Raw genomic sequence first — 16,701 nt, forward strand, 5'->3', positions numbered from 1 at the left:
GTGGCTCACTGCTGCAGGCATTCCAGCAACAAGTGCCTTATATGCATATCCCTGTGGGGCAAAAGGGTGGCAAAACCTCGTGTCACTGTACTGCTCATTAACCCCTGTCTTGCCTGCGTGTCTGCATGCACAGCCATCCTTCCCTTGCCCACATCACTTGCGCCGAAGGGGGAAAGGAAAGCTCTGAGGTGGGGGGTCCCAGAAGCTGAGAAGCTGCAATGGGTAGGTGGTATCAGCAGCATCCTGCAGCTTGACAGGTCCCTGGTGTCTCTGGCAATGCAGGGGAATGGCTGATGGGGCCTCATTGCAATAACAAGACTAATTTGTGCCTTATCCAATGACAACATGTGTAAACGATCGGCTCATACTGCCAAGATTAGATATTCTGATGTAATAAATGCAAAGCTGCCTGCAAACCATGGGGAAGGCATGAGGCAGAAAGGAAGAAACAGGAGCCCTCGCTGTGGATGATGCTTACAGTGTCTCATGACAGAGGTTCTTACTCAGCCCTGAAGCAGGAGTTCATAAGCTGTGACCAAAGTGCTCCCGTGCCTAGATGCACCCTTCGGGCAAAGCCTGCCCAAGCAGGAGGCAGCTTCTGCCTCTCGTGATTCAGTTTCTTCCTAAAAGTAAAATTTTACCAGTGAGCATTTGTACTTGCAGAATATTTTAGTGTTGCCATGCCAACAGCAGGAGAAGGGGCTGTGCACTCAAGCTGTGAAGCACTGGTTATTTTTAGCCCAATAAGCTCATTCTTGAGAAGCAGAAACTGTCAAGTTTGGCTTTAGTTAAAACTTTTGCCCGCATGCTCCCCTTCTATTTCAAAGCTTTAGCACCAGAATGCTCGCAGGGGTGTCCTAACCCACACTGCCTGGGAGGAAGCAGCTGGAACAGCCGATCACCGTGGCAAAACAGATCTACTTTTCCTGCATGTACAAAATAGGCTTTGTTTCATGGGCTTCCCCGGCTCTACAAATGTCCTACAGCCTCCAGGGAAAAGTAGTGTTCCGCAGAGATGAGCTACCTCTAGAGATCCAACCCCAGTTTTGTACTGCGCTTCCTGCTGCGCAGCCCTGCCTGCTCTGTCCGATGGCCGTCGTCACCCACCCCAGCCCAAACAGGGACGTAAATTAAAACAGCTTGGCACATGGGCTACGCAAGATCAGAAGCTGCTGATCCGCTCTCTGGAGCTGTGGATTATATCAGGACTTTTTTGTGCCTTCACATTTCAGTGATGGAGCGTATATTTGAAGTATGAGGAAAAGGCCTTTTAGGTTGCCAAGTAAATCCACGCCCGGAGTCCTGCCTCACTTAACTTCTGGGCTGCTTAGTTATAGGAAGGCACTCCAAGGTGCGTGTTTCTCAAAGATAACGGGTTTCCTTTGACCCCACAGGCACTTGTCTTTGCCTGAGATGCCTGTGCTGCTGAGCCGTCCGTTATCTCCCCCCAGCACGCTCCCTGTCATGTCATCCTGCAATTACCTCCTGCAGTATTGGTTTCTGTCCCAAGCACGGTGCATGTGGTCAGGTTTTTGGTGGTAGGATGGGCACTGTGAATCCCTGTCATGGGCCGGGGGTGAGCAGAGCCCTCGCAGAAGCTTCAGGCAGCCTGCCTGACTGGGCGTGCTGCCCAGGGGCTCTAGGCTGACCCCACTGGACCCAGGCCCTAGCATTCACTCACCGACACTGTTTGCCCATGCCCTGCTGGCTCTTTGCACATCCCCAGCACTCAAGAGAAATGGGCAGTTTTCTTAGGCACTGTGGGAAAGGCAGCTCGCCCAGGGAGGCAGTGGGGAAGCCCGGCCACTCCTGAGTTGAACCAGCCCTGCACAGCAGGGGCTTCCCTGGGTGTGTTTGCTGGAGGCTGTAGGTGCCCTAGGGCACCCACTCACAGGAGAGCCCTGGTGGGGCGCTGGGATGTGGACTTGCAGGAGATGATTTTCTCTGGGTTTTTTGTTGGCTTCTCCAGCATCTTCGAGGGCAGGATGGCTTTCGGCCACCTTCCTGCTCTGCTTTTCCTCATGCTCCTTTGGTGATGGCTGGAGCTCACTCAGGAGCACAGCTTTCTGGGACCAAGGAAGATCCTGGTCACTGCCCATTGCTCTCAGCTTTCAGCATGAGTCACTGTTTTACAGTTTACTCCACTCCAGAGCCTTCAAACCTCAATCTGATGCAACCCCTTGGGTCCCTGCAGCATTGCTGCCTGCTGACGTTCACACTGCTGTGGGACGGCACTGCTCCAGGCAGACACATGGTGTCACAGTGTTACCCACCAGTGACCTTGCTTGAAAGTCCCCTTGCCCAGGGGCTTTGGCACAGGCGCAGGACTCTCTGTCTCGCCAGCTGCAGAGCCTGGGGTGGGCAGCAGGGCCTCACGGTGAGATGCCCAGTGCAGAGCAGGCTCTGCCACCTTCCCAAGCGAGCCCCCAAGTCCCCCTCGGCAGTGCTGTGTGTAGATAAGCCAACTGGGACCAGGAGCAGCTTTGCAACCCTGTAGGGGTGACACTGCTTTAAAAGGTTGTGAGCTGCAGGGGGGGAGAAATCTTTAAAGAGCATCAGCTTTTATGGTCTGCAATTTCAGCTGGCTTGATGGTCCAAATCATCCTCCCTTTTTCATGTTTTCACAAAGCAAAAGGCACATAAAGGATAGAAATGGCTGGATTGTGCAATTTAGCTGCCTTCAAAGCTTTACAATCAGTTTCAGAATCATTTGGTGGCAGTTCAGAAACACACATTGTAGATTAGCTTTCCCAAAACTGCAAGCATGGCGTGTCCCAGATGGGGTGTGTTGTAGGAGCGGTATTAAAGCAGGATTTCTCCTACCCTGGGCTATCCCCAAGAGCCCGGCAGAGCGAGATCTCCCGGAGCAGTGCCATTGCTTGTTCTGTCCCAGTCCAGAGCACCAAGCAGCCATCCCTGGGCTGTGATCTCCCCTGGCACTTTATGTCCCCAGGCAGGGGTGCAAAAAGGCTGGTGCTGAAGGGCTGTGGGGAAGAGGGGCCTGGCAGCCACATCCCACTCCAGCCCTCTCGCTGGCAGCGATGCCATCTGGAGCTTGTGTGAGCAGGGCCGGGAGCAGAGCACAGCTCTTGAGCTGAGGAGAGGTGCCCGGCTGCTCTTGGGCACAGGGCATCAAAGGGGAGGGACAGGAACCACTCAGCAAAGCTGCAATAAATGGCTGTTCAGGACATTATTGTGCTCCTTAACTTAATGGGAAGCAAGCACTGCCAGAAGAAAACATCTCTTATCTGCTTTAGTGCCACAGTGCATCGGCTTCAGCATAAAATTTACAGAGCTTGAAAATGGGGCATAAACATTATGGGTAAATTTGGCAGAAAATGTGACTGACTCTTATCTGGTCATGAATAAATAATTTTCAATTACCAGCCCAGGCGCTGCTATTACCCCGCACAGGGAACTCCTCTGAAGTTTGTTTTGTGCTCGAGCACACACAGCTCTGTAGCGTGTGGGTGGCAGGAGGGGACCGCTCTCCCAGAGGTGTGGGCTCAGGCACAGGGACATGCTGTGCTGCTCCCCTGCAGCGTCCCCTGCAAATGACACCCAGGGTGACACAGCAAGTGGCTGTCCCCAGCATTTGCAGGATGCCATGCTGCCCTCCCCTCACCTCCTTTAGAGAGGGGTCACGTCATCCCCAAGCCAGGCAAGGCAAACTCAGGTGGCCAGAGGTGCAGCTGCAGCTGCCACCCCCTTGTGAGGATAGGATCAGTTTAGCTGTGAAATAAGGTTTGTGACCTCCGAGTTGTTCGCTTTGCAGCTAGTCAGCATAAAATAATGGGCTGCTCTGTGCCAAGTGAGGAAGAGAAGTCTGAGATTTCTGCAGGGCCTGCCATGCTGGGAGCCCAGATCCAAGGCAGCAGAGCAGCCTGAATGGCAGAAGACCGTGGGCAGGAGGCAGTGGAGCTGCTCTGGGCATGCAGGTGCCTGCAGTAACCCATCAGGCAGCCTTGCTCCAGGCACTTCTGAGAGCAAACCCCAAAAAAGCAGGGACAGGTGCATCCCTCTGACCCCAGTTGCCACACTCCAGCAGCCAGAGAGCAGAAAGAGGGTTCGAGGGTTCTTAGCTCCCACAAGCCCCACCCTGCTTAAAGTGTCTTCAATTAAAAGGCAGAACTTCATTGATCTCTAATTAAGCCTGTTGTTTCCCTTCCCACACATTCCCCAGTAAACACGCTTGGCTAATAATGAAGTTTACTATTCCTTGACAAGCACAGATGATCTTCCATTCACTCCTCTCTCCTAGGGTGGGAAACAGTTTTCCGTGCAGTGCACATGGGTGGGAATGAAGTCTTCCTCCTGTCAGCCAGGCACCACGGCTCCACGGGGTGGAGGAGCCAGGTGCCAGATGAAATAGGGATGCTCAGGGTGCCAGATTAAATAGGGAGCTCGGGGCTGAAGAGAACAAAACCGGAGGAGTAGTTTGCAAATGCTGAGCTGTGAGGAGGAGGAGGAGGGCATCAGCAGGTGAGCAGGGAGGGATGCACAGGGAGATGAAGGGCGCAGAGGGATGGGGCCCTGGGGATGTGTTAGGGCTCTCTGCCAAGCGGGCTGCAGCAGGAGCCGTGACCAGTAGCTCAGAGTGCTGTGGCTGTGGAGTTGGGAGGGGGAGATAAAGGATGCTGCAGGGCAGGAGGTCTCTAGGGAGAAGCCATGTTTTCGTGATGGGACGGTGCTGCTTGCAGGAAAGGGCTGAAGGGATGGTTTGGCCACAGTCTGTGTCTTCTCACAGAGGGAGAATAAGTTGTGTCTGTGTCTGAGCCTGTGAGCAAGGCATCTGTGCCTGGCTGCAGAGCAGTTTTTGAAACACCTGGGAGATGTAGATTTCCAGGGATGTGCCACCTGCCAGAGGGACAGGTCGGCTTCTCTCAGGGATGCTCAATGCACTTGAGCCTACAGCAATGCAGAAAGGGTGGCAAGGTCAGCCCCGTGCACACAGCATCCAGGCTGGAGGCCTGGCATGGGCTGTGTCCCGTCTTTCACTAGGGTGGTTTGCCCTGGGGCCCACACTGGCAGGGGCACCCTGGGGACTACAGGTGTTAAGGGGAAAGGTAGTGCCTGTTGTTGTATTGTTGTGTACCGTGCTGGACTCGGAGCTCTGCCCTGTCTCAGCTCAGTGCTGTGGGTCAAGGACTTTGGGCTGGTATAGCAGGGAGTTGTTGGGGATACAGGCTGCAGCTCTCTCACCTTGGCTGCCCTTCAAGCAGAGCCTTCCCCAGAGAAACTACCACTTCCCTTGCCCTGCTTCAACAGCTCTCCTCCCACCAACCCGCAGCAGCCAACCCCTTCTGTCCATCGAGGCAGAGCTCAGGCAGGAGGATGCTGCAAGCACAGAGCCAAAGACCCACATCTTCCGAAACAGGAGGCAGAAAAGAAAAATTACAGCAGGCACAAATCACTGCCAGCAATTGCTGCACACTGTCTTCATACCTGGTGCTGCTTTTGCTGCTGTGTCTGGCCCCCTTCACTACGTCCCACCAGTGGCTCAAGGAAAAAAAATCCCTCTTTGAAAACAAATCCTGTGGAAAGGAGCCCAGGGTGTGCTGCATTTCTGCTGGGGACTGGGACACTCTGGGAGAAGGAAATCTGGGGCCCCCTGCACAGGGATCTTTTCTGTCTTTATCCTTTGAAAGGTAGAGCCCTGTTCCTCACCCCAAATGCTCCAGCCAGTAGCCAAGCACTGATCCTTTCTCCTCTCCTCCTTGCAGGTAAAATGTGACCAGTACTGGCCAAGCCGGGGTACAGAAACTTATGGGATGATCCAGGTGACCCTGCTGGACACAGTCGAGCTGGCAACCTACACCGTCCGCACCTTTGCACTGTACAAGGTATGGCACTGCCTGGGCTGTTCCTGCTCCAGATAACGCGGAGCCGCTCCCCGGTGCTGCAGGGTGCTGCATGGCCCACAGGCAGAGGCTGCCGGCTGTGCCTGCCTTGGCCAAGCGTGTGGCTAGTCCACACATGGGTCATTTCTCACAGCTGGGCTGCAGTGGGAGACCGGCTGCAGGTTGCACATCTGGCCACAACTGGATTTTGGCCAGGACACTTGATGCTCTCCTGTATGCATTCAGACCCTGCGATGGGCCCTGGAGCAGGGGCTGTGCTTGCCTCCGGCAAGTGTACATGTAACAGCTGTCCTCCCATTAGAGGGGCAACATGGGAAGCAGTGAATTTTTAGCACTCCTGTCACTAATAATGCAAATGGAGGGGCTGTGCTGATGTGTGTGCAAACCCTTCTCTCTTGCCTGCTGCGTACCTCATTAGTGTTTGGAAATCCCTGGGGGCAGTGCTAGCAGCTGCCTGCCGTGGCAACGCAAACAGGCTTTGCAGCGGGCTGCCTCTGTGCGTGACTGAGTCTGGGCCACGAGCACAGCGGTGTGCGATGGGGACACACTCACGCCCCAGGAAGGCATCTCGCTCAGTCACCCAGCCAGTCCTACCGCATTGCTGCATAGATCACTCGGCCAAGCTGAGACAGGAGCAGGGCAGTGTCACGGGCTGATAAGCCATCCCAGAGAGACTCATGATGTAGAAGAGCAGGGAGGGAACTGGCTGCTGTGACCCTTCCATGCCCAGTGCCCATTTTCCCTGAACATGCAGTGAGTACGCAGGTAGTGACTCCATGCTGTGCAGAAAGGAATCTTTCACCTTCCCTTCAGTCTGTTCCAGTCCTGCAGAGCTGCTCTGCTCTCTGTATCAGCTGGCTTTCCGTAGAGCATCTATGCGTACAGAAGCCTTGCAAGAAGCCTACGTTTTGCCTCCAAATTTTCAGTGGCAAAAGCCCAATACATGTATGGTCACACACAGCATTACGTGCCTGTTGTTACCCAGCCAGCTGGGTACTTTCTTACCCCATCAGTGGGTTCCTGTCCTAGGATGAGACTGTTCTCATGCAAAACAACTCCTCTTTGTCTTCAACAGAATGGCTCCAGTGAAAAGCGAGAGCTGCGACAGTTCCAGTTCATGGCTTGGCCTGATCACGGGGTACCAGAATACCCGACCCCAATCCTGGCTTTCCTGCGACGGGTCAAGGCCTGTAACCCACCAGATGCTGGACCCATGGTTGTCCATTGCAGGTAGGACTGAGTGTTTGTGAAGCTGCACCTGGTCACCTGTCTTCTGGCTGCAGGAGCTTTAACCTGGCCAGCTGGAAGTGGAGTCTCCTGTCTCTGCGGGGAAGGTTTCACAGTAGCGTAACCTGCACTGCATGCTTGGGCTACAAACAGGACAGCAACCAGCAGTGGTAATGCAGTGGTGACATTTGTATTGCTACTGCTCTGTCAGATTAAACAGCACTGCTATATGGAGAGCCTCAGAAAACACTTTCCTGCAAAACTGCAAGTACCATTTAAAAATTAAGTGATCTGTGCCCCGCATAAGTAGGTGGTACCTTTCAGAGGCACATCGTTGGCAGACACACATGCAGTGACCTCTACAAACATTCATGCGTAGTATTTACAGTAGAACTCTCTCACAGCGTAGAAAGGCAGCTCTTCAAGCAAAATATTAGTCTACTAAGGCTCAGCATCTTATCCAGGCAAGATTTATCTATACCAGCCGAGTGGGGACTATTACTGAACAAACCACTCCATCATTGCTGTTCCAGCGTATGCCTTACCAGCAGTGTTTAATGCTCTTCTTTCATGCTCTGTTTCAGACGGGAGTGGGGTATAATTAACACACAAACAAGCTGTATTAAAGCCCTGTTAAGAATCTGACTTGCACCATAAATGAGGAAATGTGTAGCTCCCTACCTCTGCCTGTGTTTACATGTCATGACAGCATGTCTGTTGTTTTCAGGGTGCTCTCAGGGTGAGTAGTTTGGGGATTGCTACTGCCCTTCCAACAGATGTAGAGAGGCATCCAGTGCTGAAGCAAAGGGCTCAGCATAGACATGCGTGACCTCACCTTTCTGCTTTCCCCTCTCGGGCTGGCTGTCCTCGTTTTACGGGTTGGGAAACAGTGACCCAGGTGAGGGGACAAGCAGGCTTGAAATTATGGGCTTCACTGATGCCAGGGCCCAGCCTAGACTTCAGGTCTTCTGACTTCATGCACACGTATGCTGTCACTCTCCTGCCTGTTAAACGCATTTCTCCTTCCCTTGTGGAGGTGTTGCCAGCCAGCGCAGGGACCAGTACAATGATACCATGTCCTTTCCGCTCCATCAGTGAAAGGGGGACAGCAGAAGGGCTGAACAGGCTCCCACATTCTCCAGTGTCTCTCTCCCTTGCTCCTCCTGTCACCTCTTGCTTGGGGCTCAGTTTGGTAGCCCTCAGTGTGGGCAGGAGCCTTTACTCCCCTTTTGTGTGCTCTAGGTCAGGGTGCTCTCTTAAGCAAGAGCTGAGCTTGCGTGGCATCTGTAGGAGACAGTGTCATCTCAGGCCACATGCTTTGTTCCCACAGTGCCGGCGTGGGCCGAACTGGTTGCTTCATTGTCATCGATGCCATGCTGGAGCGGATGAAGCATGAGAAGACGGTGGATATCTATGGCCACGTGACGTGCATGCGCTCTCAGCGCAACTACATGGTGCAGACAGAGGACCAGTACATCTTCATCCACGAGGCCTTGCTGGAGGCAGCCACGTGTGGCAATACCGAGGTGCCTGCACGCAACCTCTTTGCTCACATCCAGAAGCTGACCCAGGTGCCACCAGGCGAGAGCGTTACTGCAATGGAGCTGGAATTCAAGGTTGGTGGCAGAGCCCCAGCACCCCTCTTCCCTGGCACGCTGTCTCTGCCCATGCAGCCCCACCGGGCCGCTCGTCCTGGGGCTGGGAGAGGAGAGCCGTGGATCATTACAGACAGTTATTCTTTTTTGTGTTCCTAACCAGGTAGGCAGTGATTTAAAATACATTTTAATTGTAAAGCTTGCATCAGCCATGGTCCCCCCTGGATTGGCAGCTTCTGGGGAGGATATAAAAGGCAGATGGATGCGCAGTTCTCAGCAGCACGTTCTGCTCTAGGTTCACTGTGCGGCAGGAGCTGCATCTGAAATCAGATGCAGATCGTGTTAGTGATAATTGATGTTACTGTGAACAACTTGTCTGGAAACAACTCCAATTTAAATATGTGAGACTTTCTAGTCTCATTTCTTTAATGCTGAGCACTGCTATCTTTTAACTACCTCGACACCAAGCCTCAGTGTCTAGAATTGGTGAAGGTGGTGTTTTAAGGCACACTGTTTTTAAGAAGCCAAGCCCACATTTTGCTAGTTGTATCTGTGAATGCCAACTGCAGATATTTATTACAGTGTTGGAGATGGAACTGAGCTCTGGTAAGTGCCCATATTCTCAGATGAGGTGCATTAGTCCAGTGAACTCATGCGAGGGAATATAGCTCATGCAGGGAGGCAGCAGACCATGCAGACAGTGAAATGAACTGCAGCAATACAGCTTCACCCTGGGGATTCCCTCCAAGTGACAAAGGAGCAGGAGAGGCAAAATACTGACTTTCTGTGTAAACTGGGAATAGCTGAGCAGCTCTGTCCTGTGGTTACCAGAGCTGCTGGTGCCCTGGACTTGGGACAGTAGAACATCCTGCGTTAGTATCTCATGGTGACAGCTGCCCTGAGAAACCCCTCAAGAGAGCCACAGATTTAGGCTCCACTCTAGCAACTCTGTTGTAAGAAAGACAATAATTTGCTGTTTTTCCAAGGATCTCTTTAAAACAGTAATAAAATTTGCCCCTCTCTGTGCCCTGTCAGTGTCCACTGCATGGGAAACCCTGAGGAGCAGGATATGGGAGGGCCTCACATGGCTGCATCACTCCTCAAGACAGCAACCCTGTCCTTCTGCAGGGAGACTCTGCCAAGAACCAGCTGCCACACATAGAAAGAAGGGTGGCTCTGGAGATGCTGGAGAGTCTTGGAGAAGAAAAAAAGAAGAAATAAAAAAAGGAAAAGAAAAAAAAAAAAGAGGGACTTCTGTTCGAATGTCTCTGCCAGCAGATCTAACACATTTACCATGACTCCAGTTTACAGGGCTCAAAGAGTTGTCTCACAGTAACCCAAAATAGATCTTTTTTACCTAAAACTGTCACAATTCTCACATTTTTCTTGGGTTCTTCTGGGGTGGGAAGTAAATAGCAAGATGTCGTTGGAAGATGTAAAGCTTTCCTTCCCTTATGCCATGCCACCAGGCATGTGTCCATGGTTCAGTGAGGTACAAAGCTTCATGTCCTGGCCCTTTGTGGGTCAGAGAGCTGCTGTGGGTCTCCACTCCGCTATGTGTGGCTTTGGGGCTGTGCCAGCAGACCAGTGCAGGTGGTTCCCCTGCTGTCACCTACAACCATGCACCAAAAGCCAGCAGCAAGGCCATGCCGTGCCTAGGTGTGCAATGCCACGGAGAAGGGCCGATGCGGTACTGAAAACCAGGCTGATTGCTGTGAAACCGAGCAACCGGGTGCAGCCTCCTCGCAATGTGGTAGTAGAGCCCTTCATCTGGTCTAGAAAGACCTTGTCCTCAGCGGCTGTCCCTCACTCAGAGGAGGGAGCGTGGCTGCGTGCCCGGAGGGACTCCTGCCTGCCCTGCTGCCAGGGTCCCGATTTGCCCTCAGATTACTGCGTCCCAGCAGGGGTCTGACATGTCTGCTCCTCTTTCAGCTGCTGGCCAACTCTAAAGCACATACCTCACGTTTCATCAGTGCCAACCTCCCGTGCAACAAATTCAAGAACCGCCTCGTGAACATCATGCCATACGAGCTGACGAGAGTCTGTCTGCAGCCCATCCGGGGTCAGGGTCCCGATTTGCCCTCAGATTACTGCGTCCCAGCAGGGGTCTGACATGTCTGCTCCTCTTTCAGCTGCTGGCCAACTCTAAAGCACATACCTCACGTTTCATCAGTGCCAACCTCCCGTGCAACAAATTCAAGAACCGCCTCGTGAACATCATGCCATACGAGCTGACGAGAGTCTGTCTGCAGCCCATCCGGGGTGTCGAGGGCTCCGATTACATCAATGCCAGCTTCATAGATGGGTACAGGTAAGGGGCCACCTTAGGTGCCTGGGCCAGCCTGTCCTGCCTGCTTGGGAACCTGGACAGAGCTGCCTTCTCCTTTTTCCCAAGGACCGGTCCTGGCTGCCTAGAGATGGGCTGGGGATCACTTGGTTGCATTTTATGTATTTCCATCTTGTCAGATGCTCCAGTGCGTATAGTTACAACATGTGAAGACTGCTAGTGAGTGAGTGCTGCCAGGCTGGCTTGTATTACTGTAGACAGATGCCCACATGGTTGGGGTGGGAGGCTGTGCTGGCTTCTGTGGAGGTTTATAGGCTCTTCTGGTAGGCATCCCTCAGCATGTGTTTTATATCTGCAGCATCTAATGCAAACCTACTCCCCGTCACTGGCTGTAACAAGCAGAGGCAGAATGCTTGCACTCCATGGCTGATCCAGGCAGCAGCCCAAGTCTCATTGTCCCACGTCTTGATTTTGGGGGGAGTCTGTGGATCCTCAGGCAGGGCTGGTGCTGGACACTGAGGAGCCCATAACTGGGTTCTGCTCCCCAGGATACCTTTTAGAAAGCACAAATTAAGATCTAGTGGGGCAATAATACTTACGGTTTGTCTGTCTAACTGCTGGCATCGCATTCTCACATGCTAAGTGCCAGGAGAGAAAAATGCAGGGAAACAGCCCAGTGGCCACATCCCCTTCCCAACCAATCCCCGGACAATAATCCAGACCAAATCCCAACAACACATACAAACTCATTCCTGTCATCTCTCTGTGCACCATCGCAGTAGGGTCACCCAGTGCAGGAGTAGGGGATACAACGATGGATGTGGCACAGTCCCCCTCCAGCTTGGCTCTGCCCAAATGCTTCTTATGGGCTGCCGGCCTCCTGGGAGCAACAGGGACTGCCAAAGGGAACAGATGTTGGTGCAGCCAGGCCAGTGGCTCTGTGCCTCTGTCCCTGCTCCAGCAGCTGAGCCCAGGAAGGGTTCCCAGAGGGAAGGGCTACATGGAGGCAAGAGTGGGCAGGGAGCAGAAATTGAGCAACCCTGGAAGCATCCCAACATGGCAAAACCTCAGCAAGCCGTGCTCCCTCAGGGTGGCACAGAGTAATGGGGAAGGATGAAGGGGCTGGAGAAATGCTGTCATGGAGCAGCCTCTGCTCCCTCCTACCTGTGTGGCTCCGAGCTGTCCAGCAACGCGTCATTAACGTGGCCGCCTGCCCAGTGTCTGACAGGCAGGCTGCAGCCACTGTGTCCCAGCTCCAGAGCTGATAAAGAGCGATGCTGGTTTTGCCCCTTGGTGATGCTGTGGAGGGAGGGCTGCCAGCACAGCAGGTGGTCCCTACCCCATCCCCAAAAAGCACTGTTAGCTCTTCCCTTCCTTTTCTTTGAACTGAGCAATCTTCTCGGTATTACCTAAAGAGATCAGTCAGTCCAGGGTCCTGCAGACATCACTGATGCTGCATCTCTATTAGGTCTTTTGTTTCGTTCTGCACCCTCACTCCCTGCTTTTTATGGTGTCTTATAAATCCACCATGAAGCAGCCGCTGTCTTCATCCTGCAGATGACAGCCGCCCTGCACCCTGTTCATTAATGTTTAGCCCCCGCAGCAGGTGGGCAGGAGGATGTGGCTCTTGGCCCACAAGCTCCAGCGCTGCGCAGCAGTGAAGCGGGACCGTGTGGCCAGGGCCCTCCATCCGTCTGTCCCTCGCAGGAGGCACCGGCGTAAGCCAAAGAACCAGCACACCAGAGCTGACCCTTCTCAGAGTGCAAGACACCAAGGGTGCTTTCTTCAGGGTCGGGGCCAGGGTGGGGCAGGTCAAGCCCTGCTTTCACAGGGGACATTGTGAGAGATGCTCTGGTTCACAGTGGAACCGAGGACAAATTTTGAAGCTTCAGAAAAGTTGACAAAATGGTATTTGGGGTTTCCACACTGCCCTAGTTATTAGCTGGCATGTGTGATCCAGGTGACCTGATTCAGTTGCTTGGTGTGTTCCCATGCCGTGGGAGGGACGGTGGGTGATGCAGAGAGTAAAAGTGCAGGAACCCAGGGGTGCTGCTGGGATGGTCCCCCAGTGCAGCCTCTCCTTCCATCCCAGATGGGTGCTGGCAGCCCACTCGCATGGGCCTGGGTGCTGAGAAGGCTCTCGGTGCAGCAGCAAGAGGCTGGGCTGGGGACACTGTCACCCCAGCAAGGACTAGCAGCCTTTCTGGATGCTGCACCTGGTGGTGCTCTCTGCATTTGTGTGGAGCACTTAGAAGACACGTGCTGGGCAGGCTCATCCCTCTTCCAGAGTCCGTGGCTAGTCCTGGAGACCTGCCTCCTGCAGCTGCATTGTCAGCCCTGCTCGCTGCTGCACAGGGCCCCTGCCTCCAGCTCTCCCAGACCACCAGCCTCCAGGAGCAGCTGCTGGCCAACTGCCCATCTCCCAGGAGCTGGCCTGAGCACCGTTATGTTTGTTGCAGGCAGCAGAAGGCCTACATCGCCACGCAGGGACCACTGGCTGAGACCACGGAGGATTTCTGGCGGATGCTCTGGGAGCACAACTCCACCATCGTGGTGATGTTGACAAAGCTGCGCGAGATGGGCCGGGTACGAATCCTGCTGGGGGGAGAAGGGGGCTGTGTGGCTGCTGTCTGTGGGCACGACCTCTCAGCTTACCCCAGTCTGTCCCCAGCACCAGCTGCTTTGGGCCAGCCTCCCACTGGTGTGTCCTGTGGCTGACCCTGTGGCCCCACAGCCACATACACTCCCAGGGACCAGGAGGGAGGAACAGCAGCTTGTCGGTGCTAACGTCTTCCCGTGCTCCTCATCCACAGGAGAAGTGCCATCAGTACTGGCCTGCAGAGCGCTCTGCGCGGTACCAGTACTTTGTGGTGGACCCCATGGCAGAGTACAACATGCCGCAGTACATCCTCCGGGAGTTCAAGGTGACGGATGCCAGGGTGAGTGCAACTGCTGGCTCCCCAGCTCCCCTGCCTCCTGTGCCTCTGCCTTGCCCCGGCCAGCAAAGGGAGCGTGCAGCAGCTCCTGGAGGAACCAGAAAGCAAGGTGCTGCCTTGCACTGCAGGGAGGAAGGGCTGCTGTCCCCCACCTGCTGCTCCTCTCACCACAAGTTCCTTCCTCACCAGCTGTGTCAGCCCCGGTGAGCAGCTTAGGGGTCCCCATCAGCACCAGACCCTGCCTTGCCTGTGCTGCACACTTGGGCAAGCATTTAACACAGGCTCCCCTGCACCTGGCGTCTCTGTGTGCAGCATCTGACTGGGCGTAGGACCCCTGTGTGACAGTAAATGCTCTGCTGCGGTGGAGCTAGGCCCCAAACAGGACCAGGGCACTGACCCAACAGACCCTGCGGGGGCCCAGAGCCCTGGTCAGCTCAGCCACCCTGGAATGAACATGGGAAAGCAGAAGCAGGCCCCAAACGCTCAGCAGAAGACCTGCCTGGTCTCATCCGTGGCCTCTGCACCCATGGTTCACGTCTAACACCCTTGTCCCCGCAGGATGGCCAGTCACGGACCATCCGCCAGTTCCAGTTCACAGACTGGCCTGAGCAGGGAGTGCCAAAGACAGGAGAGGGCTTCATCGACTTCATCGGGCAAGTGCACAAGACCAAGGAGCAGTTTGGGCAGGATGGGCCCATCACGGTGCACTGCAGGTAAGTGGGGATAGTTCAGCACCCACCTCTGCCTTCATCAGCCCTCGGAGATCTCCCCTACCTCACTTACCCCGGCAGCTGCCAGCTCCCCTGCACTTGGTGCCCCTTCTGCATTGCACTGGCAAGAGGCAGGCATGGGACAAGGAGGCAGCAACATCCGTGGGTGCCATTGGCAGCCTTTCTGCCAGGTGACTAGATTAACCCAGTGCCCTGGTGGTACTCATGTGTAGCTCCTTGGAAGAGTCCTTGGGCAGGGAAGGGTGCCACGGCAGCTTGGCCCAGGGGCAAGGCAGAATTGGTGGGCCCCATGAGGCTGAGGGGGCACCTCTGGCTGTCAGTGTCCCTGTGGCCTCTCCGGGCCCCGCTGAGCAGGTCCCCGTGCTCCATGAGCTGGGGACACTTGCACCACTACTAGGAGCTCTGCAGAGCCTCATGGGGGCTGGTGGGTCTCTAACGGCACCTCTTGCTCCCCCTGTGCAGTGCTGGGGTTGGGCGCACAGGCGTATTCATCACACTCAGCATCGTGCTGGAGAGGATGCGCTACGAGGGGGTGGTGGACATGTTCCAGACGGTGAAGACCTTGCGGACACAGCGGCCAGCCATGGTGCAGACAGAGGTGAGCATCCCCTCCTCCCTGGGGCGGTGGGAGATGTGTGGGCGACGGGAGGGGAGCCGATGTCTCTGGATGTTGAGCCCTGCTGCCCGCTGTCCTTGCATCCCAGCTTCTCACGTTTCTCGCCTTGCTACCTTGCAGGACCAGTACCAGCTGTGCTACAGAGCGGCACTGGAGTATCTCGGCAGCTTCGACCACTATGCAACGTAACTAGTGCTTTCCTCCAGTCGCGGTGGGGATGTCTAGGAGTGGAGATGGGTCCCTCTGAGCCAGAGCCGCCCATTCCTCAGTCCTCCTGTACAGATGGAGGTGCTGCCCAGACAGCAGACCTCCACGGCAACCAGTTTTGACCACGGCATTTAGGAACTTCGCCCCAGCGCCAAACGAGGGAATCCGACTCCAAAAGCATTTCCAGTCTCTGGCTGAATTTCTGCTCATGTGCATCTCTCGCCCTGTCTCACGCGACTGCATTTCACAGCGAGGCTTTAGGTGGGTGGAATGGGATCTTTTTTTTAAACATGTAAAATAGTTACTAGTGTTTTTTATAATCTCCTCTCTCTTTATTTTTTATTTTTTGCAAGTCTTAATGTTTTGCCCAGGCAGAACTGGACCCGCCAAACCTTTGGGAGTTGGGTTGGTTTTTTTTTATAATTTCCATTTGCTTTTACATTTTTTACTGCCCTATGTTTATTTCAGCCCAGTCACTGCTGGTTCTGCCCATTTTAGTGCAGCTTCCTTGGTAATTTGCAGCAGCTGGCTTGTGGTTCCCACCCAGCTCCATTCCCCATAGGCTGCTTTTTAATCCTCTGTAGAATATGAAATTTCATGGAACTGGACCTAAGCCACCAATTATTTTTTTAGCCTCCCCCCCCCCCCACTATTTCCTGCGTGGGTTTGGGTTTGGGAGGGCATGCGGGGTCACCAGAGAAGCGGTCCTCTTCATCAACTGGAAACCGTTCAGTCCTATTACGATGCGTGTTAAACCAATCCAGTGACCGTGTGTATTGGCAGATCCCGATATGACGTGAGTTTCGTCGCCTTGTTTGTGAGAGACCCGAAATCCTGGGCTCCGGGCTTTGGAGCCTCTTTTTGTGTGTCTCACTGGGAAGGGGGCAGGAGAAACGAGTGAATCCCACCCTTCCCCGGGGAGGGGATGGAAAGAGCGAGGCACAGCCCTTTTTGTTAATCCCACCGTTCGTGCGTGCAAGCGCCATTCTGTCACCTCTCACCAGTGAAGTGCATCAGAGCATTTACAAAGGCAAGGAGCACAAGCCCAGCCATCCCCAGAGCGGAGCCGGGCCGGCTCTCTTTGGAAGGCGGGGTACTGCAGGGAAGGGGAGGGGAGTACACATGGCTTCAGAGGTTGGGTGTATCTATAATTTCTGCTATCCTGCAAATGTTAAAAGTCACTAGAATATTGTACTTTCCGCTACTTCAGGACGTTCTAATGAACCAATGTGGCAAGACTA

The 16,701-nt window shown here is 54.3% G+C and overlaps 1 protein-coding gene across 1 annotated transcript in view; it reads left to right on the forward strand.

The window, feature by feature from the left end:
• The window catches only part of PTPRF (protein tyrosine phosphatase, receptor type, F), a 296,503-nt gene extending 280,716 nt beyond the window's left edge, over positions 1 to 15,787 (forward strand). Inside the window, exons 27-35 of the mRNA XM_009700288.1 lie at positions 5,724 to 5,843; positions 6,937 to 7,091; positions 8,419 to 8,704; positions 10,816 to 10,994; positions 13,430 to 13,556; positions 13,784 to 13,909; positions 14,465 to 14,619; positions 15,100 to 15,235; positions 15,374 to 15,787. Of these exons, the coding sequence (XP_009698590.1) occupies positions 5,724 to 5,843; positions 6,937 to 7,091; positions 8,419 to 8,704; positions 10,816 to 10,994; positions 13,430 to 13,556; positions 13,784 to 13,909; positions 14,465 to 14,619; positions 15,100 to 15,235; positions 15,374 to 15,442 (1,353 nt within the window). The 3' untranslated portion in view covers positions 15,443 to 15,787. The remainder of the gene's footprint in view (positions 1 to 5,723; positions 5,844 to 6,936; positions 7,092 to 8,418; positions 8,705 to 10,815; positions 10,995 to 13,429; positions 13,557 to 13,783; positions 13,910 to 14,464; positions 14,620 to 15,099; positions 15,236 to 15,373) is intronic.
• The last annotated feature ends 914 nt before the right edge of the window (positions 15,788 to 16,701 follow it).

This window comes from Cariama cristata, unplaced genomic scaffold, assembly GCF_000690535.1.
Source record: "Cariama cristata isolate BGI_N322 unplaced genomic scaffold, ASM69053v1 scaffold1975, whole genome shotgun sequence".
Lineage (NCBI taxonomy): Eukaryota > Metazoa > Chordata > Aves > Cariamiformes > Cariamidae > Cariama > Cariama cristata.